This window comes from Polypterus senegalus, chromosome 14, assembly GCF_016835505.1.
Source record: "Polypterus senegalus isolate Bchr_013 chromosome 14, ASM1683550v1, whole genome shotgun sequence".
Classification (NCBI taxonomy): Eukaryota; Metazoa; Chordata; class Cladistia; order Polypteriformes; family Polypteridae; genus Polypterus; species Polypterus senegalus.
This window is the reverse complement of record NC_053167.1, coordinates 134,156,099-134,183,714: the sequence shown is the minus strand read 5'-3', so window position 1 is coordinate 134,183,714 and position 27,616 is coordinate 134,156,099. Positions and strand designations below refer to the sequence as shown.

Below are 27,616 nucleotides of genomic sequence, written 5' to 3'. Positions count from 1 at the left end.
GGCTTTCACAAAGACTAATGATATTTTGGCATCAAATTTTTTAGACGGCCATCCCTTAATTATTTATCATGTGAAAACAATAATGAAGGAAAATATAATTGACAGCTTAAAAATGTGTTAAGTAAAAAAATGTTATGTGATGGAGAAAAATGTTTTTCATTTTTGAATTTACTACCCAAAAGTATGTAAAAAAAATCATATGAAAAAAATCAAAACAATTTTTGAATCAGATCAAGGAAATAGTTTGATGATCTTCTACTGCCCTCTTGTGGACATCTGAAAGGAGACATATTGTAGTTGTGTCTTTCCATTCCTATGAATACTGGAAGTCATTAGCATCAGTCAGGTAAACAAAGAAGACTGATATATTAAAGGCAATTTGCACTCCATGATAGTAAAGAGTAAACTACCCATGAACCTACCCCACTCCCCAAAAGTTAATCAATCTATCATAAAATAACGTGTACAAATGTGGGAGTGATAGTCTGGCATTCAAAGTAAAAGTCCTAGGGACAGCACACATGCCACTGGACTTCATATATGTGGTTTGTGTGGACAGAAAATGTGAACGAGTACCATTCATTTTCATCATTGAAACAATCTGTGCACTTTCTACTGTTGTTAGAAAAAGGTTTCTGTTCTTATTGCTTTCTTTGACTAAAGGGATTATGCTTCTTCTGCCCTAAGAATTTGAAGTGCAGTTACTGGCAAGTAATGTGGTGAAGTGTCAAAGCTGTTTGACTTTTAGCCACAAAAATGCCAGTTCAATCCTTGCCTTCTGCTTATTGTGTGGTGCTAAGTGAGATGCTAATAACCTGCTTGTACTTTGAGTATGAAGGGTAAATGAGAACATTGTTTTTCACTTATAGATTATCATGTTATTCTAAGAATAACTAGACTCATGCTCTCTACTCTAGACATGCCGGCCTCTTCCTGAAATGTCTGCAGATATGCCAGAATGCCAAGGGTCTTTTTTAGCCTCTTATTTGTCAAGTTCTTCATAAAAGGCAAAGAGTAAAATATGTACAAAACACAAGCTTCACGGAAAAATCACCTAAGTGAAATTCTTGTTACTCGAGGTGTAATGACAGACACTCCTTTCAAGTCCTTTCCCTCTTAAATTGAGTCCTACTCCTAAATTAATAGTGTGGAAGAAAATCTTGATGTTCAATTGTGTGTTGAGATGACAAAATGCATTGGAAGTGCCAAATATAAAGCAAAAACGCTACTTCTCCATTGGCCACTCTGAATGTGATGCATTGAGCCAAGAGACCAGAATCCATCCATCCATCATCCAACCCACTGTATCCTAACTACAGGGTCATGGGGGTCTGCTGGGGCCAATCCCAGGGCACAAGGCAGGAAACAAACGCCAGGCAGGCGCCAACCCACCACAGGGCACGGGCACACACACACACACCAAGCACACACTAGGGACAATTTAGAATCACCAATGCACCTATGCATGTTTTTGGACTGTGGGAGGAAACCGGAGTATCCGGAGGAAACCCACGCAGACACGGGGAGAACATGCAAACTCCATGCAGAGAGGACCTGGTAAGTGAGGCAGCAGCGCTACCACTGCGCCACCGTGCCACCCGAGACCAGAATGATTCTGTTATTTTTTGCTTTCGATTTCCAGACTTTCAGGACATCTTTGATTCGTGAACTGAAGAAATGACAATCCAGTTGTGTTCCTTTTCAAATTTTAATTCAAAATGTATGTGGCACTGTACCCTTCAGATATGTATGCGGTGCTGATCAAATGTATTCACGCCCTTTAGACCTTTTTACATTTTATTGTTATAAACTATTAAGTCATAGTAAGTTTAGTTTACCGTTTTTGACACTGATCAACAGAAAAAATGCTGATTAATGTCAAAGTGAAAATAGACCCATGTAAAATAGTGAACATTATTTTCAAACATTAAAATACAAAATAATTGTTCACATAAGTATTGGTCACTTCCAGTCAGTATTTAGTACTTGCAATTTTACAAAACAAGTGCAAATTAAGCTTCATACTAAACACATCTATGTCTTAAGTATAGGTCTGTCATATGATCAATTTTGCATTGATTTGTCTTTTGTATAATTTAAATGCTGCTTATTTGCAAGAATTGTTTGTCAGTCATTGTCCAACCTGCTATACCCTAACACAGGGTCACGGAGGTCTGCTGGAGCCAAATAAGTCCCTAATGTTATTGCCCCCTTTGGGTGCCTAATCTTAAAATTCCTATTAGGAGTCTAATTGTAAGTTTTCCGTTTTCTTGTAATTATAGTAAGTCATAACTAAGGAGATCATAGTCATTTTCGGAGGATGGAGATGTTTTGTTAATTTTATTTAAAAGAGTGCGCGTAAAGAACAAGAATATATTAAAACATGCTTTCGACTATTTTTTTCATTTTCTTCATCAAAAAAGCCAATTTAAACACACCCGAACACACTGTTTACACACACGGTTGAAAGGGTGCCAGTTAGCATTCTCACGAAGGAGTGGACCCAGGTTCAAAGCAGCGTGACTGTATGACTAATTTAGCAGCTTCCAGAATCCCCATTGACATTAGGTTCCACGTAGAGGATTAGCTTATTTGTTCGACAGACTTACGCTTGGAACCTAAAGACTGAATTCAGTTATAATTCAATGCGTGTTATACAGTGAGTGGTTCAGAGCCACCAACTAATGCAATTCACTAGACCCGTGCAAAGTATACGTGTTAAGATAAAAAAAAATGAATGGAGCTCTATTTTCAGATCTGATGCGTGGCTCTGAAAAGAGCCGTTGGTTTTCGATAAGTTGAGATATTTACTTGGAGTTGGTATACTTGGTGACCGCCTTGGTGCCCTCGGACACAGCGTGTTTAGCAAGTTCTCCCGGTAGCAGAAGCCTCACAGCAGTTTGGATCTCCCGGGAAGAAATGGTTAAGCACTTGTTGCAGTGAGCTAGACGAGAAGCCTCCCCAGCGATGCGCTCAAAAATATAATTCACAAACGAGTTCATGATACCCATCGCCTTTGAAGAAATACCCGTATCGGGGTGAACTTGCTTCAGTAGGTTACCTTGTAGGCCTACACATAGATGGAATAACTTTCCTTCCTGGACCTTCTGCGTGTCTTTCCTTCTTTCGCTTGACACTTAGAAACGGCTTTTTAAAGCCTTTTTTGGGAGCAGGTGCAGCTTTTGGTTCAGGTATAACTAAACTCTCTAGCAACAGAAAACTGTGCACCTTACCGGGTTGCTCTTTTTAAAGCATGCAGAAGGCGTGGCCACAACCGACCATTGAATTAATTAAGGGGACAAATTTCGCGAGGGCGCGTTTTTTGCATTGGACTTCAATCAATCAATCAACATTTATTTATATAACACATATTCATACAAAAAATGTAGCTCAAAGTGCTTTACAAAATGAATAGAGAAATAGAAGACACAATAAAAGATAAACATAAGTCAACATTAATTAACATAGAATAACAGTAAGGTCCGATGACCAGGGTGGACAGAAAAAACAAAACAAAAAAAAAAAACTCCAAAGGCTGGAGAAAAAAATAAAATCTGTAGGGGTTCCAGACCAAGAGACCACCCAGTCCCCTCTGGGCAATCTACCTAACGTAAATCAAACAGTCCTCTTTGTATTTAGGGTTTTCATGGAAGGACCTGATGATGATGGTCACGTAGACTTCTGGCTTTCAGTCCATCAATGTTGGTGCCTCATGATGCTTTGAGTAGGTGGTGGTGGCGCAGGCCGCCACCACAAAGAAACCAGAAAAAGAAACAGAAGAGAGAGTAGGGGTCAGTATGGATTTTGGAGCCACTGTGAATAATTATTATGAAGAATTGAACATACAGAGTATCAGTATTAAGATTAAATTGAAGTTATAAAAAGGCCATGTTCCTGTTTTCATAAGTACATTTCAAGGCTTTTCTTTCATTCACCACCGAATATTTCTATATTCTTTAGAACAGTTATTACGCGTGCCTTATAAAATATTTGTGTTCAGCTCATCAAAGGATACTTAGAAAAGTAACTCGCACATCATCGCAAGAGAACATTCGCAGGGCTGAAGGAAAGAAGCGGCAGAAGATCAGTAAGACGAATCGGTGAAATTAAATAAAGGCTAGAGAGACAGAGGTGTACTATACAAAAAATAAAATACATCAGTGACGTGAAATCCGGGAGGAGAGACGTTATGTGTATGTATACATGTAAAACAACATATCGATCAAAATAATAAAAAGACAACTTTGTTTGAGCGGTATTTTTGAACTTTAAGGGTTGTTCAAAGGAGTTCCAAGGCCTCGCCCTGGAGTCGCCACAAGCCGAGTGACGTGAGAGCACATGCAAATCAGCTGTCAATTCGTTCAGCTCGTCGCGCCCAAAGGAAGCCTTTATAAGAGCGCACCACAAAAGTCAATGTCAATGTCAATTTATTTATATAGCACATTTAAAACAACATAGTAATGCTGCGGCCAAAGTGCTTTACAATAAGAGAATAATAGAATAAAAGAAAAAACTAAACACAATAAACAACAAAACATAAATATTATAAAATATATGAACATAAAATAAGATAATAAATAGAAATGTAATAAGGTTTCTCTTCTAAGATGGATGGAATCCTTTTTGGGAAGAAAAAGAACTGGATGGAGGCAGATTTCTATTCCAAATACAAGCTGTATTCTCTACAGCTGCTAGCACATGGGCAGGCCAAAACAAAACAATAACAATCTTACTTCCTCTCACATAACCTCCCAGATCTTGAATGCTTAACTTTATAAACACTACTTCCTAACACATTACAACTTAATAGAGAAATGAACATTGTAGATCTAAATGGAGGTATATTTACATTCTAATATAATAAACATTTACTTCTCTAATTCAATGCTTAAGTAACAACATAACTTTACAGAAATAATGTTATATGATCACAAAGAGAAAGCCATCAGTATTACTGAAGGTCACTGAATGCAAGTGAAAAGAAGTGAGTTTTTAATCTTGTTTTGAACAGTTCAATTGTAGATGACTCCTTTATATAATGAGGTAAAGAGTTCCACAGGCGAGATGCAGCAGCTGCAAAGGCACTGTCCGCCTTGGTTTTACACTTTGTACGAGGGACAACAAGAGACAACTGACCAGAAGATCTAAGCACTCTGAATGGCTGGGGTAAAACACACAATTCAGATAAATAGGCAGGAGCAAGCCCATGTAAAGATTTAAAAACTAGCAGCAAGATTTTAAAATAAATTCGAAAATTGACAAGCAGTCAGTGTAAAGAAGCTAAAATAGGAGAAACAGACTCATACTTCCTTGCCCCAACCAGAAAGCGAGCGGCAGCATTTTGGACCAGCTGTAACCTGTGTATAAGAGATTTGTTAATCCCAGAATACAGCGAATTGCAATAATCGAGGCGAGAAAAAATAAAAGCAGGAGTAGCTTTCTCAAGATCTTTAGAAGATAGAAAGGCTTTATCTTACCTAATAGACGAAGTTGGAAAAAGCAACTCTTGACAACAGAATTTACTTGTTTCTCACAAGAGAGGTTACTATCAAAGGTAACACCAGGATTGCGGACTTGAGGTTTGGAAAAGACAGAAGACTTGATGAAAACTTGTGACTTGGCTAAACATCAAAGTGCACTCACAGTCAGGCATTATAAAGGTATATTGTTGTTGGTATGAAGGAAATTCACTAGCATTTCTTGATACAATTCTCCTGAATAATTTTTTGGCTGAAAATTCATAATGATAGTGTGTTATAGAGAGTGTACAGTGGGTCAATAGTGCATCCCATAAATAAGCCTGTCATATTAATCAGCTTTTAGATTCTCTGCACCTCTCTTGTCAGTCCATCCATCAATTTTTGTAACCCTCTTATTTAGGTAAGTGTGACAGAGCAGCTTGAGCCTATCCCAGCAGTCTTTAGTCACAAGGCAGAAATAACACTTGGACTGGGCTCCAGTCCATTGCAGGGCAAGGACAGAGATACACCTACTTAGTAGGTCTAATTGGGCCACACTAATGAACTGTTTGTGCCTTTTAACAATTTCAAGAGAAAACTAGTACACCTGGAGGAAACCCATGCTAACACAAGGAGAAAATACAATCTCCACACCGGGATCAAACAGGTCTTGAACTTCAGTCTTCATGTTGCGAGGCAACAGGGCTCCCATTGTGCCACCCTATCACCCATCACAGTTGTAGAATCTGTAAAATATTTCACTACCAACATTAAAGGACTGCAAATCTCCTAAGATTAAAAAAAGAGCCTGTTCTGCCATTGTTTCTATTGTTCCTCTGTGTTACAATTCCAGTCCACTCTGTCATTAGTCTGCACACTCAAGCACTTGTAGCATTCTAACATCCATACATCTACTCCTGGGTTGTAGAGCCTCTTTAGTGCAACACAAGTCAATAAACAGTCCCTTGTTTATCTATCTATCTTGGGTTTGCTGATGTCAAGTTGCAAACAATTCTCTTTGCTCCAAGAAACATGACCTGGAGCCTCATGTATAACGTCGTGCATAGAATTCGCACTATAACATGGCGCAAGCACAAAAGCCGAAATGTGCTTACGCACAGAAAAATCCAGATGCAGGAATCTGTGCATACTCCAATTTCCACGTTATTCCGCTACATAAATCCCGGTCAGCGTGAAAAGTAATGCTCATGCACGCGCTTTATGTAACACCCCAACTCCTCCCAGAATTACGCCTCTTTGAATATGCAAATCAATATAAATTGCCCTTAAGCTCAGCCTTCTGTAAAAAGACAATGGGAAAAGCACGGGGGAAAATATAAGACTTTCAGCGAATACCAAGTGGAGGCAAAGGAAAAACATACTATTTGTTTAATTAAACCGTGTATAATCAACAAAAGGAAGTTGATCGAGTGATATAGCGTGTTGGAGAAACTTGTAAGCTGACGTTCACAAAGTCGCACAGTGCCGGAAATAAAAAAGAAGTCACATATCAAAGTCGCCGTGAAAAGGCGAGTTGTAGCCCACCGTCTGAGTGTCATATGAAAGCTTATTAGGGTACAGAGAAAAAAAGGCACGCAGTGGGGAAAAAAGCACGAAATGTCAAATTCAATCTCGAAATTTCCACTTTAATCATGTGGTTTATTTTGTCATTAAAATAGAACATCATAAACTTCATCTTAAAATCGTTTAATTAACCAGTTTCTCAAATCACATCTTAATTAAAGTAGCACATTATATGCTTTGTTTTGTATGTGATCTTCTATGTGCTCTATGTGTGTGAATCACTACTTGCTTCTTAAACCGACTGGACACAGAGTCCATTACATTCATGATATTACAGCTCTCTGAATAACTAAAATACTGAGATGTATACGTGATATCATTTTCATGATGATAGGAGTTAAAGCACGTTATTAAACATGGGTTTCACGGCACAGTGACTGTGTGCGACCTTCGATGAAATTATTTATTGCAGCAGTATTCATGGGCGGCTCTAGGCAGTGAAAGAATCGGTGGCTCCTTCGCCCGCCAATGTCAATATGGTATCTTATGCACGGTGGATGGCCACGTTTGTTGTGGACATTGCATAGCCGCCTCGTGCTCATGACACAAGCATTTACCTTTTGTTGAAATTTGCTGCTGCATTTTTAGCTGTGTCGTTATTTTCTCTTTCTGTTTTATATTCAATATATATTGGCGTGGTCGCCCCTGCATTCCTTGCTTTTCTTTCTCCAAGTAACCGATCGCCACACAATCAGCTCTGTAATAGACGTTAAGCCATCTGTAAGCTTAGAGAGCCGATACTTCAAAACGTTTAAAGAACATTGAACTATCTTCGTAGTACATGTTTAATTATTCTATCCTTCATGCCAGTCTCAGTGAAGAATATAGATTATTTAAATGAAGTTAAAGTTTTACCTGTATAATATAATAAGCATATTTTGCTGCATTTCATCTTAAAAATGATATTGTCATCATATGTAAATATGCGCTTTATAAAGTGGCTCAGGTTGTGCAATATTATAACTGTAGTGCAAGTTTACAGTGAGGTAATTGTACTTACAAATACAAACAGTTCTACAAGGAGCAATTAATTGAGTGTGTTTATAGTTCTTGGGATGAAACTGTTTCTGAACCGCGAGGTCCGTACAGGAAAGGCTTTGAAACGTTTTGCCGTGACTGAGGTAGCGTGTGCTTGATTCTGTATCCAGATAATTTTCTTTCCGATCAGCTGCTGCTGTGATTCACACTCAGATACAGTTATATAAATACTCCAAGTTGTGCAGTGAGAGTAATATGGAAAAAGATGATCCGCTGTGGCAACTCCTAACAGGAGCAGCTGAAAGAAGAAGAAGGTGCAGTGAGAGTAACAACGCTAAAGCAGTTGTGGTAATTGGAATACTATGGCTATCCCTGGACCATTATATTGTTACAAGTTAATTACAATCAGATGCATTACACTAATAAACAATATGGGGTTAGTTTAAGTGTATTTATAAAGCCGCGTCAGGAAAATAAGGAGTAACCACACAGGAACAGTAGCACTGCTTTGACGCTGGGTGCTGCCAGTCTGCAAAACCGAGTGGAGAACTTGCGTACGATAAGGTATGAGGTACCGTGGAAAAGTGCATGGCTTTACGGCAAGTGTAGTTTTTATACATTGCGATTTGAACGTGGAAAAGTTCTTATGCAACATTTCTGTGCATACGCACCGTTTATACATGAGGCCCCAGGTGTTATAGTTATAGTCTGAGTTATACAGGGTTAAGAGAAAAGGAGACAGAACTATTCCTTGTGCTCTTCCACTAATAACAGCAACATTTTTTTATACATCACATTTTCATATAACAGTGTAGCTCAAATTGTTTTACAAGATGACAAAGTTACAAGAAAAGATAAACATTAAGGTTACGCAAAAATATTAAAGAATATGTAACAACAAAACAAAGTAAGATCAGATGGCCAAGAGGACAGAAAAAAAAGTCCATTTAGGCTAAAGAATAAAAAACAAAATATGCAGTGTTCAAAGGTCAAAAGTCGGCCTAGATCCCAGTGGACATTCTACATAACATAAATGTTCCTAAATCAGTCCTCTTAGTTTTTAGTGATCAGGGGAAACAGGACGCACCTGAGCTCAGTTTTGAGCTTCATGGCAAAGGCTGTGAATACTTATGTACATGTGATTGCTCAGTTTTTTTATTTTTAATAAATTTGCAAAAACCTCAAGTAAACTTTTTTCACGTTGTCATTATGGAGTGTTGTGTGTGGAATTCTGAGGAAAAAAAATAATTTAATCCATTTTGGAATAAGGCTGTAACATAACAAAATGTAGAAAAAGTGTTGCGCTGTGAATACTTTCCGGATGCACTGTATGTAAAAATGTTCCATAATCTGATATGTCTTTCATTTCCCAGCCTTTAACTCAGAGAACGGCATAGGCAGGCAACTTTATATATTTCCCCTCCCTTAATAATCCTTATAACCAATGTTGTTGTTGCTGGTGATGGTAGGGGGCTTGGGTCATCTGTTTTTGATGATGTTCTAACATGTGCAACAAGTTTAAGGAATTCTTCAGCTCACGAAGCCTGGATAGCAATAGCCTGTGTCGACTGCCGTGCAGCAGTCATTATCTTCATTACATACCTTCATCGTATTGCACAGCTAATTCATCGTCATCTTCAAACAATGTCATTCATTATTGGTAAGTACCCGTACATTTTACTGTATTTTTATCCACCAGTAGCGTCCCTTGTATGAAATCAATTGGGCAAACGTACCATAAATTAAAAGAACCATTGCACGCAGAAATCCGCGAAAAATCCGTGATATACAGTATATTTAGATATGCTTACATTTAAAATCCACGATGGAGTGAAGCCGCGAAAGTCGAAGCACGATATAGCGAGGGATCACTCTACTTGTGTACAAATACTGCATTTTATCGTGGGTGATCTTAAGCAATGTAAAATGGGTTTATCCTGAAGAACTGTGAATGAGAATTGTACAATATAAAGGCAAGTTTATTGCCCCTTTTCAGTTTATCTCCCAATGCAGGACCCCACATATATGCAATGTGAACGAGAAAAACCGAGGCGATTACTAGCACCCTCATAGATCGAGGAGCATTAGACTGTGCCAGATATGGCACTACCCTGCTCAGGTCGGAAGATAGATCAGGGACGCTTCAGGTCAGGTTCTAAGAGATATCAAGAACAAAACAATTTTACAGATCAAGTAACATATCGCAGTAATGCATGATAAAAACAGGGAGCAGGATACATATATTAAAAGAGTCCTGCTCGATGAAAATGTAACAACTCAATGAACAAAGGCTCCAGTCTGAACAGATAAGTGGCTCTGAAAAGAGCCGTTGGGGTTGATGAACGGATCACTTTTGCTTACTTGCTCTTAACGGCTTTCTCTGTCTTCTTAGGCAGAAGCACGGCCTGAATGTTTGGGAGAACACCACCCTGAGCGATGGTCACGCCACCTAACAACTTATTGAGCTCCTCGTCGTTACGCACAGCCAGCTGAAGATGGCGTGGGATGATTCTGGTTTTCTTGTTGTCGCGGGCAGCATTCCCAGCCAACTCGAGAATTTCAGCAGTCAGATACTCAAGCACAGCAGCCAAGTAGACGGGAGCACCAGCGCCCACCCGCTCAGCATAGTTGCCTTTTCTCAGGAGCCTGTGAACACGGCCGACAGGGAACTGCAGGCCAGCTCGAGAAGAGCGAGTCTTAGCCTTAGCACGTGCCTTACCGCCAGTCTTTCCTCTTCCAGACATCTTCAGATGAACACAAGAATGAATTGCAGTTGAGTAGAATAACCGAAGACACCGGCGTTGCGCTTTTATAAAGGCTTTCTTTGGGCGCGACTAGTTGAACGAACTGACTGCTGATTTGCGCGTGCTCTTACGTCACTTGGCTGGGGGCGGGTCCAAGGAATGGCTATTGAATCCCTTTCAACAGCACTTCAAGTTTAAAAATACAGCTGTGAACAAAAACAACGTTTTGATCGCTCCTATGTTTTACACGTATACGTATATATATTTTTTACACATTGTCTCTTTTTCTGAATTTCATTGAACTGATACATTTTAATTATATATATATACATACGTTATAAAATCTACATTGCACATGGAGCAATACAGGAAAAAATAACGCAGGCCTGTATACAGTGTCTTATTTTGTATTTACTGCCTTGTAGTAGTGACGTGAACGATTTTCGTGATTTCTCTTTGTACAAAAAGAAATGAGTGGAGCTACAAAACTATTATCGAAATGGCGAAGGACATTTCTTGTTTAAGTAAAAACTATTAAGTTAATTATAAAGCACAGAATCGTTGTTCCAAATTACCAGAATCCCGTTTAAAAGCGTATTACCGAGCTATTGCCCCTTTTTTCTTTCCTCCCTACCAGTTTTATGCCATGCGTATGCCTTCAAGTTACTTTGCTTTTTCTCCTTTGATAGGCTAACATGTATGGTATCTGCCACGAGAGTTCATTGCCCTAAAGCAGATAGGCATACTGGAGGTTTTAACAAAGTAAGAAAGATCTTAAAATATACTTTTTGAAAAACATAAATCCAAATACAAAAGTGCGCGCGACTTCCGACCCATTCATAACGTAACGGTCGTATCTGAAACGAAGGAGACCTCTGCTAGCATGCGATTGGTACCTACGCCTTACGCTACCGCGAATGTTATTTGCATGACTGCCTATAAAAAGAGGAGCCCGGAAGACGCAATTTTCTGTTTTTATCGAATCGCACCAGTGTTCAAAATGCCTGAACCGAAAGCTGCTCCTGCTCCTAAGAAGGGCTCTAAGAAAGCCGTCTCTAAGAGCCAAGCAAAGAGTGGGAAGAAACGCAGAAAGTCCAGAAAAGAAAGTTATTCCATCTACGTGTACAAAGTGTTGAAGCAAGTTCACCCCGATACGGGAATTTCTTCTAAGGCAATGGGAATCATGAACTCGTTTGTAAACGATATCTTTGAGCGCATCGCCGGTGAAGCCTCTCGCCTTGCGCACTACAACAAGCGCTCCACCATTTCTTCCCGGGAGATCCAAACTGCTGTGAGGCTTCTGTTACCGGGAGAGCTTGCTAAGCACGCTGTGTCCGAGGGTACCAAGGCGGTTACCAAGTACACCAGCTCCAAGTAATCTGCAAGACGATACCTATTTGAAACAAACGGCTCTTTTCAGAGCCACCCACCAGCTCTAAAAGAGAGCTCCATTAACCTGGGAATTATTCTGATCCATTTTTCTATACACGTTGGCGTGCTCTGCCCGCAACCAATTTGGTGCTGTCATCCGTCAGGTGTTAAATCCGTTTTGGTTATTAACCCAGGCGGACGTATGTGCAGCAGGCGAGTACAACAATGTCTAATCCAGGAAAAAGCCAAAACAAGGACAGAATCGGCACAAGATTTCTACCACTGCATTTCCTATGGCAGTGGACAATATAGGCATTTTTAACTCGTGATCCTGCTAATCACCGAGAATGATAAAGAGCGTTTTAAACTTGCTAAGCTGCTTCGATTTCGTTCCACCTCGGCGCGTATCTCTAAATTTGGCTTTTTGACGCAGTGAATTTTTCAAAGGTTCCTTATTAAGCAAGTAAATCTCTAAAGTGCTTCATTTTAAAAAAAAAAAAAAAAAACTCCAAATAAAACGTGGGTGGCTCTTGGATGTTGTCTCGCAACACCTTACGATGGTGCTTTGCGACCCCCTTACCCAGTCCCTTTCCCCATTTACCACGACCAGACATTTTCTTAGGTAAAGATATTTGAGCGACTACTGAGAAAAGCGTAATGGTCCTGTGAATAAAACGACGACCTGCTCAAACACAGAACAGGAGATGTCTGTGTGGTCTTTCAGGAAATCGCGACTTGAATTTGTTCTTCACCTTTTGAGCGCAAGAACCACGAACAAAGAAGCAAATCAGCCATGTAAAACCATTTGTGAATGAAAGTTCTGGAAGCTGCTTAATGAGTGGTTCACGTAAACTTTCCTGAACCTTCCCTTTTTATGGTTTTGCTCTTTGAATTGTAACTCGCACCCTTTCAGTCGTTTGGGAAAGTAATGCGTTTAAATTGAGAAATGCTTCTGTTTTTGATAAGCAAATGACAAAATACTCGAAAGGATATTCGTATATATCCCCGTCCACTCCGCATACTCTTAAATTACATCAACCATTATTTCATTGTGCACCTTTATTCACAATGCAATCAAGTCTTGTTCGAATATTCTGAGACTCTTGCTTAAAAATATTTTCACAGACAATGAGCAACATGTTTTTATTGATTTCTCTTGGTTGTGAATATTTTTAGAGCCCTCCTTTTGATATTAGTTTAGAGGCCGCTAATATTTTAATTGTTAATTTAGATGTTTGTTTTTATATAGCACTCACAGCCAAGCACAGGATCAGAGTGAGGAGAGAAAAGTAAAACGCTTTGACTGGTTGTGCAGGAATACTTGGCATTCGCAGCGGCGTGTCGATTAAAACACTTGGAGAGCAGATTTCAGTTCAAGACTTTAATATGAAGTTACTAGGGTGCTTTGCCCCCTGCTTGCTTCGCTCGCCAACCCCACTGGCCTGCGCCACTTTGTGTCTCTGCTGCTCACGTATATGGGTTTCACTTTCACCAAACAACAAATCTTTTAATTCTCGCAGATATTCCTCTTTGGGAAGAAACACTACTTTCCCCCATGGCAACACTAATTAGACGATTTACAAGTCTTCAACTTAGTTAAAATCCGAACAACTTTTCGCTGTTCTGTTATTTCACCGAGTAATAATTTCCATTTGTTTGCGCTAATGCAATCTTTACTATAATTTTTTTGAGATTTTCAAATTTTAGTACTTTCATTATCTCTAACCTGCTCTGCATGTGTATCACACCAATGTTTTTGAATTCTTTACAACGTTCTACTTTGTCATCTACTCTTTGTCTTTTATTTGTGGCCCCAGGTGTAGTTAAATTTCTTGGCACAAAGTCTCATCTCGTGGAACGTGAAAGAATCTCTCTGAAAAAGTCATGTCTCATCCCAGGCTAAAAAGTCTTGTCTCGCCCTAGGATTTTTTTTATTATAATATGTGTACACATCTGTAGTCTACAATAAAATAGAAAACAGTTATCAATAAAATTTGACACAAAGAATAATATATAACGTTGCAAATTCATATACTGTACTGTACAAGTATAATTAAATTAGTTGCAATACTGTAGTTGGTCACTAGATGTCACTATCAGGGGTTAAAATACAAACCTAATATAAACGTTATTAATAAATGGAATGTTCTTAGTTTACAGTGCCTTATAAGAACTGTAGAGACACTCAAAGTTAACACAAATATACCTAACTTACTTTGACTTTAACAAGGAAATTACTAATTGGCTCTAAAGTAAACATTATAACAGTGTTGAAAAGTTGCATCAGCAAGGGATGAGTCACCCACATATGAGCTGGCATTACATCACCAGTGGCAGGGCCAGCTATGTAAATAGAATGTCTGCAAAGTTCACATGCTCTTTTCCAATTAGTGTGGTAAAAGGCAAGAAGTCCTTTTTAGTATAATTGAGCCACCTCAAAGAGTCATCTAAATTGCAGGCAATTTCTCCATTGTGGTTTTTGGTGCCAGTGCTACATTTGTGTCAGCAGTGGGATGAGAAGACATACAATCCAACTTAGCAGAGCACTGAATTCCTTAGAGACCTAAACCTGATCTGCTTGGTTCTCCTGAGGAGTTGCTGGATAGTCTCGAGACTCAGATTCGTAATCTGGGGTGCTGTCTGCAGCAACAGTTGTGGGTTGGGGGGTTGGGAAGGAAGAAAGGTGAGAGATTATCATCTGTTTAGCTCCACCAACAATTCTCCATCTTCTAAGGTCCATTAACCTGGGTGTGTGGACACCAGCAGAGCTTGGGAAAAGTGTGGCAGATTGAGTTGCCACTGACCCCAATTGAGCTGTGAGAAGCAGGGCTGGTGGTAAAAATGTACAGGCAAAAGACAAGGCATTTTGTAGAGGCATTGTGAAGGGAGAGTCTCAAAGCTAAAGCTGAGATTCAGACCTGGAATGTGGTTGAAGTACCAGTTCAGTGAAGGAGCACAGCAAGGCAGGAAATAAACCCCGGGCAGGGCGCCAGCCCACCACAGATACCATAAACTATTATTAAATAATATTGCTGCATGTAAATAACACTACGGCACATTCCCAACATATAAATGCTAAACAGTACACTTTAAACAGCTTTGCATCTTAATGTATAAAAAACATACAAGTAAAACGCAAACAAACCCACCTCTGATCATTAACGCACACTTCTTATTAATTCAGAACACTACTGACTCTTAGTTATCACAAACAAATGTTTCTCTACATGGAAATGACTACTGTAGTACATGTGCATCTATTTCGCTTTTTATCATCACATAATTTGCGCTCTCGTGCATGCTGTAATGTGCAACTTAAAATGTGAGCCATGTCTCTTAATTATTGATATCTCTCTAACATTGCCACCCCCAAATATGCTATGCATGTTTTCTATTTATTTCAAACAGAAAAAAAATATTAAACTTATGGTTGATTAGTATCAGAGTCCTGAAATTGAATATCCAGAAGGGGAATAAGAAGATCAACAAGCCTAATATAGAGTCTATCCTTCACCTTTACCTCTGCAGCCCATGACCATCTGGGCTAGGGAATGTTCTAATGATTCTACCTATTAACCAAAGTGCTCAAGGAAGCTGAGGATCAATGAGCATGACTACCATTCCTTCTAGGAGGTTTTCAGGCTCCTTATCCCATTTCTTCTGGCCTGTAAATTGGGTAAATAGTATTTGACAAAACTTAACCAGAATTGTCCAGTAAGCACTTGACTCTGGAGTCTCCAACTCCATCGCCCCATCAGTTCATTTATGGGATAGACAACCTGCGGTAGAGAACTATCAGGCTGCCCCATCAGCAGGAAATTAGGTGTAACTGGGTCCAAGTCAGCAACATTTGATGACACATACCCCAGATGCTTACTGTTTAGGATTCCCTCTATTTTGATGAGAACTGTTTTAAGTACCTCTTCAGACACCGACTGTGAACCTATTGTGGTGTAAAGGTCCTGCTTCATGGACCTAATTTCTCTCTCCCATGTGCCACCAAAATGTGGTGCTCCTGGTGGGTTGAAGTGGAAAATGAGTTTTTGCTTTGCAAGCAGTTTCTGAAGCTCTGAACTAAGGGTGGAAAATGTTTTTCTTAACTCCCTCTCTCCACCATGGAAATTTGTGCCTTGGCCAGACAGTAGCTGAGTAGGGTGTGTTGGCCTCATAAACCTTCTGAGTGCCATTAGGAAGGAATCTGTTTCAATACTAGTGAGAACATCCAAATAGACACATCGGGTAGTGAGACACTTAATGATAATGCCCCATCACTTCTCACAGTGCCTATCTATCTTAACCTGAAATGGTCCAAAGTAGTCCATGCCAGTGCTGAAAAAGGCAGGTTTGTAAAGCTTCAATCTTGTTAGGGGTAGATCTGCCATTTTAGGGATTTGCCTTTAGTTTATGGTAAGTGGTGCAAGTATGTTGGAATTTGTGAACTGCTTCTCTGCCGCTTAGGATCTAGACCTTTCTCCTTAATTCAGCACACACTCTCTTGGGACTTGGATGAGGAAGTTTGGCATCATATTCTTGAATAACTAATGTAGTTACTGGATGATGAGGGTCTAAAACAATAGGATGAATTGATGACAGCTCAATCCCTTCAATACGGCGAAATTGACCTCCAACTCTGATAAGCAGACATGATGTGTCAAACTCTGGTGCTAAAATAAAAAGTCTGCTGATGGCAGGAACAGGATTTCCATTCTTTAGCAACATATATTCCTCAGGAAAACTGTCTAACTGTGAATTTTGAAAGATAAGAAATTCTGACATTCGATAGTCTTCAGTAGTCGGACTGGTTTGGTCACTTCTTCTTTGAACTACAGCTTCTACTAGTTCCCCCCATGTATGATATTCCCTAGGGTTAGGAATAAGAGGAGACGTCCCCGTACTCTACCACAGAAGACATTCTTCCGTTGCTCTGCTTCAATTTCTGGAACAATAATATTTGGCATTATTGGTTATTCTATCTCTGGTTTATAAAGGAATAATGGGCCTTGATTCCATCTGTGTGGTACAGATAATTCAGCTAGTGTTCGACCCCGTGTGATATAATCTGCTGGATTCCTGTTGGAGTCCACATACCTCCAAGAATAGTGATCTGTTAATTCTTGAATTGTGGCTGTTCTGGTTCCCACAAATACTTTAAAGTGGCAGGATTCAGACTGTACCCAGGATAATACAGTTGTGGAATCAGACCACAGCACCACTTGGTTTATTGTTAAAGTAAGATCATTTTCTAAGAGTTTAGATACCTGTGCTCTATTTAATGTGGCACATAACTTTAGTCTTGGTATGGTTTGTTGATGCTTTGGTGCAACTCTAGATCTGGCTATAATTAGGGTAAGATGAATATTACCATCTTTATCTTCTGTTCTTAGGTAAGAAACGGACCCATAAGCTTGTTCAGAGGCATCACAGAATATGTGAATCTGTCTGGTAATAGGAAATAAGTCCCTATCAACAGGCGTATAACATCTTGGGATACAAATTTATCCAGAGTGTGAAGTTCTCCCTCTTAATCATTCCAGGCTCTTAATAGATCTTCAGGCAAAATAGGGTCATTCCAGTGTCTTTGTTTATTCCACAATTTCTGGAGCAGGACTTTTGCACGTGTGGTGAATGGAAGAATATATCCCAAAGGTTCATACTGACTGGTGATTACTTTGTATATGTGTTGCATAGTAACAGTTGTCTTCTGCACTGGATGAGACTTGTACTTGAACGTGTCTGAGGAATAATGCCACTTCAAGCCTAAAGTGGATTCTGTGGAATCTGATTTATCCTGGGACAACCAGAGTTCTGTACTGATTGAATGAGCTTCTTGTGGCAAATGTTCTAGTATCTTGGGAAAATTGCTAGCCCATTGACAAAGGTCAAATCCGCCATTTGACAAAAGATCTCTTAGTTTGTCTATCAGTTGCTTTGCCCTCTGGGTTGATGGTAGATTCTGCAAATAGCTGTCTACATAGAAGTTCCTTTCAACTAAGGATCAGATCTCATCCCCTGATTCAGTGTTGTCCATTACATGTCATTGAAGAGCAAAAATTGCACAACAAGGACTACAGGTAGTGCCAAAGGGAAGTACTAGCCATTCAGAGATAAGGGGGGAAATGCTACTTTACAAATGACGCCATACAAATCAGAGAAGAGGTTTACCTTCAGGTAAAAGGTGGATTTGGTGAAACATTCCTTTAATGTCACTACCTACTGCTACAGGATGTTCCCTAAAATGTAAGAGCACTCCTAATAGGGACGGACCAAGGGTTGGCCCAGGGAGCAGGTATTCATTCAGGCTATGTCCACAATATTTAAAGGAGCAATTGAATACAACATGGTTCTTCCCATTATGCTGACCAATATGGTGAGGAATAAACCAAGATTCTTCAGAGTAGGTAATTGTTTCTGCTGGTAACTTAATAACATATCCAGCCTCCTCCAGTTTTTTTAATTACTTCATTGTATGCAGCTACCTTTGTAGAGTCCTTTGACAGACGTCTTTTGATGTTTCGCAAACTCGGCCTAACAGCTTCTTTACATGCTTGTAGACAAGGCATGTCTTTCTTGCATAACAGTGGTATGGCATAGAGGTTTACACCATCTACCATTACCTTTATTGTTTTTGCATGCAGTAAATCCATGGCATCTTGATCCATGGCCTCTTGATCTTATTTAGACCTTGTTAGGAGTCTCTCATTTCTGTGAGGGATGATGTCTGATTGCCAGAGTCTTTCAACATTTCTGAAAAGTTCAGACATTGAAGGGGTGAGGGTAATATGAAGGCATTGCTGTGATTGCAGGTTCTCTTTAAGCAGTTGTGCTGGACCTTGTAATTTCCACTCTAATCTGGCCTTAACTGCTGCAGAACCTCCTGGTTGTCCAAGGTGCACAGGTGCAATAGGGGTGATCAAGTGTAGATGATCAGCTCCAATCAACAAGAGAGGGCATGTTTTATGAGCAGGCTGTAGTGGAAGACCCTTTAAGTGGTTATATTGTTACTGCAAGTCTGCTATTGGGTATGAGTGTTCTGCAAAGCACAGTTGTTAAGCTGTAAAGGGTCTTGTGATAGCATAATTCTTTTAAGGTTGCAAAACTGAAGCTATTCTGAAGGATACTGAAGCACCATGTAGTGTCTTCATATCTTGTCTAATGGTCCTTAGTATTATATCCTCTGGTTTTCCTTTCAGACCTAGTTTCTGGGTAGCAGCAGATAACAGGATTGTTCTCTCTGATCCATCATCAAGAATAGCATATGTGTCTAAAACTTTATCTTGGTGTTTCAGATGAACTTTGATTATTTTAAGGAGGACACGGCTGGAGCCTTCAGGTTTATCTAGGTACAGAGTTTCACTGGCAGAACTCACTAAACAAATTTCTTCCTTTGGTGATCTATCGTTTACTTCATGCAGGATTTGAAGATGCTTCCTGTTACAGAGATGTCATGGTTTCTTCGGTGTGCACTGAGCAGCTTGGTGGGCTCATCCACATCTCCAACACCTATTCTTAGTTTTAATCCAAATGATTATATGATCCTTATTAAGGTGTTGAAATTGAGAGCATTGACTCAGGTAATGCTCAGTGCTATCACAATATGGGCAGAAAACTTTGCTCTTCTCAGGCTTCTTACCTGTAGACTGTGACACTGACGCTGATGATGTCGAAGTAGGTGACACTGAAGATTGCTCTGTTCAATGAAAGACAATGGTCTGTCGGGTTTTAGCTCCTATATCTCTTCTGCTGTATGGTCTGTGCATCACTCGATCCTTGTGTCCTTTGCCTCTGCTCTGACCTTCATATTTTTTACACCAAGATACAAACTTAAGCCATTTTGCCAGATCCAGAAGGGTATAAATAGTGCCCGGTTGGTAGCACATTTGTCTTCTAAAGGATGATCGCAGCTCCAAAGGTAACTTGGTTATTAAGCGAGCAACATGTGAGCCACAACATAATTCAATATCACCTTCTGGACCTAAAGTTTGGAGTAGGGCAAACCTTTCAAATCCTGCTGCATAATCAGGTTGAATATCAGGCAAGTCCATAACTGCAGCTATTTTGCTCAAAGCTAGTTGATGAGGTTGTCTGAATCTTTCTGTTAATGATGCCATGGTGTCTGTATAGGTATATGAATCAGCTATTAGACATGCCTCTTCTAGCTTCAGATGATTCAACAACACCTGATATTTAAAAAGCTCAGTGGCATCTTCTGGCAGTAAGTTCATCAGAGCTAATCTGACACGGGCAAACTCGCTGGGGTCCCTATGGCTGAAGTATGGAATGGTTGGTTTAGGACCTCTATATGTCATTTCTTGCTTAATAACACTGCTCTGCTGCCCCGTTTGATCAGAATACAACATGGGATTATAAGAACAGTGGTGTTCGTTAGGTACTGAATAGGTCTGAGTCAGTTCCAGTGGCTCTGACTTCTGGAGATCTTGATAGTGTCTAGTAGGAGTATGCAACAGATAACTTGGTTGTGGAGAGCAATGGTCTCTGCACTCTCCTGATGCTATATGGTGAATGAAGTTTTGGCCTGTACTAGGTTCACTGCCATCAAGACAGGCACAAGGTTATGAATAACTAATTTGTATCTCAGTGGTAAGAAATCAGCATCTTCTGTTTGAAGTTAATGTGTTTTCATATCTTGTACATCCCATCAATCCACTGTAGCATGCAATCTATTCTCTCCTCCATAGGAACTGTACTTATTGGTAGGAGATGAGGCTGTAAAGTTACTTGTTGACTTCATTGGGATGTAGCATTTATTGGCATGCTGTTAATACCTTTCCTGATCCGGTGATGGGCATGCTGTATGGGCCACAGATGTGAATGGAACTTGACTAGGATACTGAACTTCAAATTCTTTAAGATGGGCTGGTAGACGGGTCAAGCGTCGAGGATAGTCACTGTTGGACTGATACTCTGACATTCTTCTTCCATTCTAAACACACTTTTCGGCTTGAAGGACTAAAATTTGTAGCAAAGAACTACTGTATCTGTAGTGTGTTCAGGACTTATAGTATTCACTGCAGTTTGTCCATCAGGACAGTGGTAAATGATGCAGAGAATTCCACACAGCAGCTCAGAATGAAACTGACTTATTTATTTGAAGATATACACCTGTATTTGAATAGGTATATATATATATATATATATATTGTGGCACCGACGCCCAGGAGGACCAGAGGAGGGCTTGTACCTCCTCCAGACCGCGAGGGAGCGTCCGTCCTGGTTACGCTGGTGGCCTCGGGTAGGGGGCATGGAAGCCCAGCCCTGTAGGGGCCCGTGGCCAAAGCCAGGCGGTGCCCCACTTCCAGACCATCATCTGCCACATCCGACCGAGGCAGGAGCCCAGCTGGGACGCCCAGGAGGACCGGAGGAGGGCCTGTACCTCCACCAGACCACGAGGGGGTGTCTGCCCTGGTTACGTTGGTGGCCTTGGGTAGGGGGCATGGAAGCACAGCCCTGTAGGGGCCCGTGGCCACTGCCAGGCGGCGCCCCGCTGCCTGAACAGCCCTGGAGCCCAGCACTTCCGCACACCAGGAAGTGCTTGGGGGAAGATGACAGGGGACACCCGGATGGCTTCCGGATGTGCAGCCGGCACTTCTGCCACACAAGGGCATGTCTGCGGAGGAGTGCCGGGAAGCACCTGGAGCCCATCCGGGTTCCCTTAAAAGGGGCTCCCTCCCAGCAGCCAGAGCGAGAGTCGGGAGGAAGCAAGACTATTATTAAATAATATTACTGCATGTAAATAACACTAAGGCACATTCCCAACATATAAACGCTAAACAGTACACTTTAAACAGCTTTGCATCTTAACGTATAAAAACATAGAAGTAAAACACACACAAACCCACCTCTGGTCATTAACGCACACTTCTTATTAATTCAGGACACTACTGACTGTTAGTTATCACAAAGAAATATTTCTCTACACGGAAGTGACTACTATAGTACACGTGTATCTCTTTCAATTTTTAACATTCCATCTCATGTTTGCTGGGAGGTGTACTTTGAAATGTGAGCTGTGTCTCTTAATTATTGATATCTCTCTAACACTGGCAATATTGCGTTCTTCATTTTGGGTTCCAGGGGGCACCAGCTATGTTTCAATGTCTGATAGATAAAGTGCTCTGTCCCCACAACACCTACATTGACGCCTATTTGGATGACATTGTCATCTTTTCTGACACAAGGAAAAAATACATAGAGCAAGCAGGTTTGGGTGCTCCTTACTCTGGGTGAAGCCGGATACTGAATTTATCCAAAGAAGTGTTTCTTTGGAATACTCAAAGCCAAGTATTTTGGCTACCTAGTGGGCTGGGGCAAGGTCAAACCACAGTGTTTTAAAGTACACATCATATTGAAACGGCCTCGTAAGAAAACCAAGAGGCAGGTCCAAACCTTTCTCGGATTAGCTGGGTACTACAACTGATTTGTTCCCTGGTTCTCAGAGAAAGTGGCATCCTTGACAGATTTAACAAAGAAAGATAGTCCAAATCATGCAGTATGGGATGAAAAATCCGATGCTGTTTTTTATGACCTTAAGCAGGCCCTTATGTCGGCACCAGTATTGTTTGCACCTAACTTATCTTTTCCATTTATTCTCCAGACTGACACATCAGACACAAGGTTGGGAGCTGTGTATGAGTCAAAGTGTCGATGGTGTCAAAAAACCTGTTATGTTCCTGAGCTGAAAACTGCTGGACAGGAAAACCAGGTATGTGGCAATTGAACGGGAAGCCTTAGCAATTAAAAGAGCAGTAATACAACTGAGGTACTTTTCAGTGGATGGTGGTGCACGAGGAGTTGAACACACATGTCACTCAATCGCTCTTAGACCTCCAGCCTTTTAAATTTTCTGTCCTTTATCGCCGATGATCTCTCCAGGCCAATGCAGATGCTCTTTCTCAGGTTCATAAGCTCTTAACTCGGGCTTCCTTACCCGATGGGTCTAGGCTGGGTGGGGGGCTGTGTCACACACGTGAACTTGGGAGACAGTTTACAGGCTCATATAGAGTCATTTCTCAATCAGACAAGGGGTTGGTGCTGCCATGATGTAATGTGACTGTTTCAAATTATGGCTGAAACACTTTGGGTCAATGCAAATCCTCAACTTCTCTATTTTTTTTTTTTTTTAATTAGCATATTACATATTCAACTGGTTAATTCTGGAACTGGGTTATTGTGATCTGTGACTTCATATTGATCAATTTGTGCTTTCACTGACTGTTGTGAAGCAATTGAAACATTATGAGGAGCACAACGGGGGAGTGGGATCAAAATCAAAAATGACTTCTCCTGGGAGAAATGTTACTGGTCCAATGAAAACATCATCAATGTACTAATAGCAAATGAATATAAGTGTGGTCAATTGGTCACGTACTCTACTTTGTGCAGCTCCATAGGAATAGTGGATTTCATTAATCCTATTTGTTGTGTGAACGCTGGCCCCGGCACAGACAGACGGACAACATTTTTGCACCCAACTTATTTACACTATTTACAAAGTAGTCCAAATCACGTGCACTCACAAACCCCAGTGCTGCTGGCACTGAATCCCCCAAAGTCCAGAGCCCACAGTTTCTGTGCCTTGCTTCCTGGCCGCCTCCTGTCCTCTCTCCAGCTCCGTCGTACTGCCTCCCGACTTCCACACTTGACTGGAGGGAGGCGGCCCCTTTTATGGGGAGCTGGATGGGCTCCAGCTGCTTCCCGGCACTTAATGGTGGCCACACCCCTGTGTGGCGGAAGTGCCGGCTGCGCACCGGAAGCCGTCCGTGTCTCCCCGGTCATCTTCCCCCCGGCACTTCCTGGTGTGGCGGAAGTGCCGGGCTCCCGGGACAATTAGGCACTGGGGCGCCAATGGCCACGGATCCCTACAGGGCTGGGCTTCACAGCCCCCTACCCGAGACCCCCTGCATAACCAGGACGGACGCCCCCACTCGGTCTGGAGGAGGCACACGCCCTCCTCTGGTCCTCTAGCGCCCGGCCGGGCTCCAGCCCCGGCCGAGGACCACACGGGATAAACTGGCATCGGGGCTCCGCCTGGCGGTGACCACGGTTCCCTACAGGGTAGGGCTTCCATGCCCTCGACCCGTGGCTCCCAACAGAACCAGGACGAACGCCCCCTCGCGGTCTGGAGGAGGCACAAGCCCTCCTCACGTCCTCCAGTTGACAAGTTGAGCCAGATAGAACTGGTTATTATTTGGATTTGACCATTTTTAATTCAAGTGGATGTGTGCATCCACTAATTGTACATGCAGTTTGGAAAACTCCCATTGACTGCAAAATCTCTTCTCAGTATAGCTTCAGCCTGGCCAAACTTGGCAGCAGTGTACTTTGTGTTGCGAACCACAGCTTATTTCTCAAAATCATTATATTGAACTTTGCACCTAAGTTCAGCAGGCATGACGGGGGCCTTGTTGTTCATTTTAAGTGTGGTATACAATTGTTTTCCTTTGGCATTAAGACTTTCAATCTTCTCACTAGTGAAGACTATACCATGTGTTCTGTAGTCATCACTTTCAGATACATCATTTTCAATCATATGCCACTTTATAAGCACACCCTTCCAAAATGGTTGCTTAGACTACAGTACTTGCAAGTCTTCCCATATGCAAAGCATTGCTCCTTGCATCACTTATGTCCAGGACCACAGCATTTGCACATTGGTAATATGGTATGACTGCGCCACCCTCGGATGTGCTGCTCTCAGAGCTCCGCAGTGGCATTCACACAGGCTGCCTGATAGTGAGTGAGCGTATTAAATATTGTTCTTTGTGTGTAATTTTATTAATAGTAGTAGAACATACACATGTACACATCCATCATCCAACCCGCTATATCCTAACTACAGGGTCACAGGGGTCTGCTGGAGCCAATCCCAGCCAACACAGGGCGCAAGGCAGGAAACAAACCCCAGGCAGGGTGCCAGCCCACCACAGGGAACGCACACACACAACAAGCACAAACTAGGGACAATTTAGGATCGCCAATGCACCTAACCTGCACGTGTTTAGACTGTGGGAGGAAACCGGAGCACCTGGAGGAAACCCATGCAGACACGGGGATACCATGCAAACTCCACGCAGGAAGGACCCGGGAAGCAAACCCGGGTCTCCTAACTGCGAGGCAGCAGCGCTACCCACTGCGCCACCGTGCCGCACATGTACACATATAACTGTACATTAAAGTTTTCAACTGATTTCTAAACTCCAAGTGTTTTAATTGATATGCCACTGCGAATGCCAAGTATTCCGGCACAAATAGTCAAAGCCAGTTAGTTTTCTCTCCTGCAGTGCACTCTGATCCTGTACTTGGCTGTGAGTGCTACATAAAAACAAAAGGAGCTGAATTAACAATTAAAACAAGTGTATGCAATGCAGCACTTTCAGGATCAAAGCATGTTCATTTACCAAAATTGAATTTATCCATTCCTTTCTATTCTTATCTTACTGTTAGTGCAACTTCCAATATAGTATTTTTCATTGAAAATCCCTAGAGATCTAATGATATGGGAAACAGCTAAGGTTCATCCAGGGTTGTGTGGGCAGGACTTCATGCCACCAGCACTAGGAGTAAGTCAGAATCAAACATTTTATGTATGGGAGGAATGTGAGCTGCCACAGAAATGATGTAAAAAGACTTGACTTTGATTTGGAGAATTATAAAAAAGTCACTATTTGTGGGCGATCATTTTTTTGGGGCAAAAGAGGGCAAAGTAAATACAAAATGTATAGTAATTTTGAGAAAAAATCTAGGAAATCTAGTCTCAGAATAATCAAAAAAGACTTGATTGTATTTTGAACTAATTTGTGCATAAAAATATTTGTTTATGTAATTTAAAACGGCACACGGAGTGGACGGGTATATATAAGAATATGCATTCGGCCTTTTTTTATTATTATATTCTCAACAAAAAACAACCAAACGCACCGTTTACCCACATAACTGAAAGGGTGCGAGTTACCATTCATACCATGGAGCAGAACCAGAAAAGAAGTAAAGTTCAGGAAAGCCTAAGTATATCACTCATTTAGCAGCTTCTATAACACACTCAAATTCGATTCCATATGGCGGGCTGGCTTCTTTGTTCGTGAGACTTGCGCTCGGCTGCGAAAGAAAAAACCCGCACAGACATTTCCTGTGCTGTGTTCGAGCAGGTCGTCATTTTACTTATATCAAGCGAGGATCCGCGCGGTGTCTTAACATTCCTATAAACGAGTTAAATATGTCTGGTCGTGGTAAAGGTGGAAAGGGACTGGGTAAGGGTGGCGCAAAGCGTCATCGTAAAGTTTTGCGAGATAACATTCAAGGTATTACAAAGCCTGCTATCCGCCGTTTGGCTCGTAGGGGTGGAGTAAAGCGAATTTCAGGCTTGATCTATGAAGAGACCCGTGGAGTACTGAAAGTGTTCTTAGAGAATGTTATTCGAGATGCGGTCACCTATACTGAGCATGCCAAGAGAAAAACTGTGACCGCCATGGATGTGGTATACGCTTTGAAGAGGCAGGGTCGTACTCTGTATGGTTTCGGAGGTTAAGCTGTAATTAAATGTACAGTAATTCAAAGGCTCTTTTAAGAGCCGCCCACGTTTTCTATTTGGAGAGCTTTCCTTTTGCTGTTCTGTAGTGTCTGGCAAGGTACTTTCCATAGTAGTAAGAAAGTACTTGGCAACGGGGTGTTATCGACGGAAACGACCTTTTTCGAGGAGTTTAGCGATTTATTCAGTTGGGTTAGAACAGTCCCGGCCCCTTTAGACGTCTTAATTGCTAGTGAACCTTACCTCGTAAGATTAGTTTTCCGTTCCCAAATTAGTTTAAGACTTGCGTTTTAGCAATGTTTATTCCCAGAATACGATTATTTATACGCGGAACACTAAAATCCGATTTCTTTTTTTGTGCATTTCCAAACGTTTCTCTACCCACCCCTTGCGGCAATTTTCTGCCTAACCATTTCTACTCCGCGGCGTTTTGCCCAACTGTCGATTTTACAATGTGTTGTACTCGTCCGAAATGGAAAAGCATGGTAGCAGGAGCCTCACAGCAGTCTGGATCTCCCGAGAAGAAATAGTGGAGCACTTGTTGTATTGAGCCAAGCGAGACGCCTCTCCGGCGATGTGCTCGAAGATGTCGTTCACAAATGAGTTATGATTCCCATCGCCTTAGAAGAAATGCCCGTATCGGGATGAACTTGCTTCAGTACCTTGTACACATAGATGGAATAACTTTCCTTCCTGGACTTTCTGCGTTTCTTTCCTCCCTTCGCCTGGCTCTTAGAAACGGCCTTTTTAGGAGCAGCTTTCGGCTCAGGCATTGTTGCAGAGTGTAGTGATAAACTGAAAAGATCAGACTGGACTGGAATCTTTCTTCTCTCATGGAGTACCGAGGCAATGCCTCTCACACTCCATCTCTGTGTTTTTTAATCTGTGAGATTCATGTTAACTTGTCTCATAGCAATCAGTTTTGGGTGTTTTGGTTA

At 41.3% G+C, this 27,616-nt stretch overlaps 3 protein-coding genes across 3 annotated transcripts; 2 read left to right on the top strand and 1 right to left on the bottom strand.

Annotated features, from left to right (window-relative positions):
* Nucleotides 1-10,330: 10,330 nt before the first annotated feature.
* Nucleotides 10,331-10,837, bottom strand: LOC120514656 (histone H2A). Its single transcript, XM_039735150.1, has one exon. It carries the CDS (start codon nt 10,763-10,765, stop codon nt 10,379-10,381), a length of 387 nt encoding a protein of 128 aa, XP_039591084.1. The 5' UTR covers nt 10,766-10,837; the 3' UTR covers nt 10,331-10,378.
* An 891-nt stretch (nt 10,838-11,728) lies between these two features.
* LOC120514666 (histone H2B type 2-E-like) lies at nt 11,729-12,192 on the top strand. Its single transcript, XM_039735161.1, has one exon. The coding sequence runs from the start codon at nt 11,766-11,768 to the stop codon at nt 12,141-12,143; it is 378 nt and encodes a 125-aa protein (XP_039591095.1). The 5' UTR covers nt 11,729-11,765; the 3' UTR covers nt 12,144-12,192.
* Nucleotides 12,193-26,272: 14,080 nt separating this feature from the next.
* On the top strand, nt 26,273-26,725 carry LOC120514678 (histone H4). The gene has a single exon (XM_039735178.1). It carries the CDS (start codon nt 26,367-26,369, stop codon nt 26,676-26,678), a length of 312 nt encoding a protein of 103 aa, XP_039591112.1. The 5' UTR covers nt 26,273-26,366; the 3' UTR covers nt 26,679-26,725.
* The last annotated feature ends 891 nt before the right edge of the window (nt 26,726-27,616 follow it).

Excerpts from the sequence above, each read along its gene's own strand:
- LOC120514656 (XM_039735150.1), bottom strand. The coding sequence starts at position 10,765 with ATGTCTGGAAGAGGAAAGACTGGCGGTAAGGCACGTGCTAAGGCTAAG.
- LOC120514666 (XM_039735161.1), top strand. The coding sequence starts at position 11,766 with ATGCCTGAACCGAAAGCTGCTCCTGCTCCTAAGAAGGGCTCTAAGAAA.
- LOC120514678 (XM_039735178.1), top strand. The coding sequence starts at position 26,367 with ATGTCTGGTCGTGGTAAAGGTGGAAAGGGACTGGGTAAGGGTGGCGCA.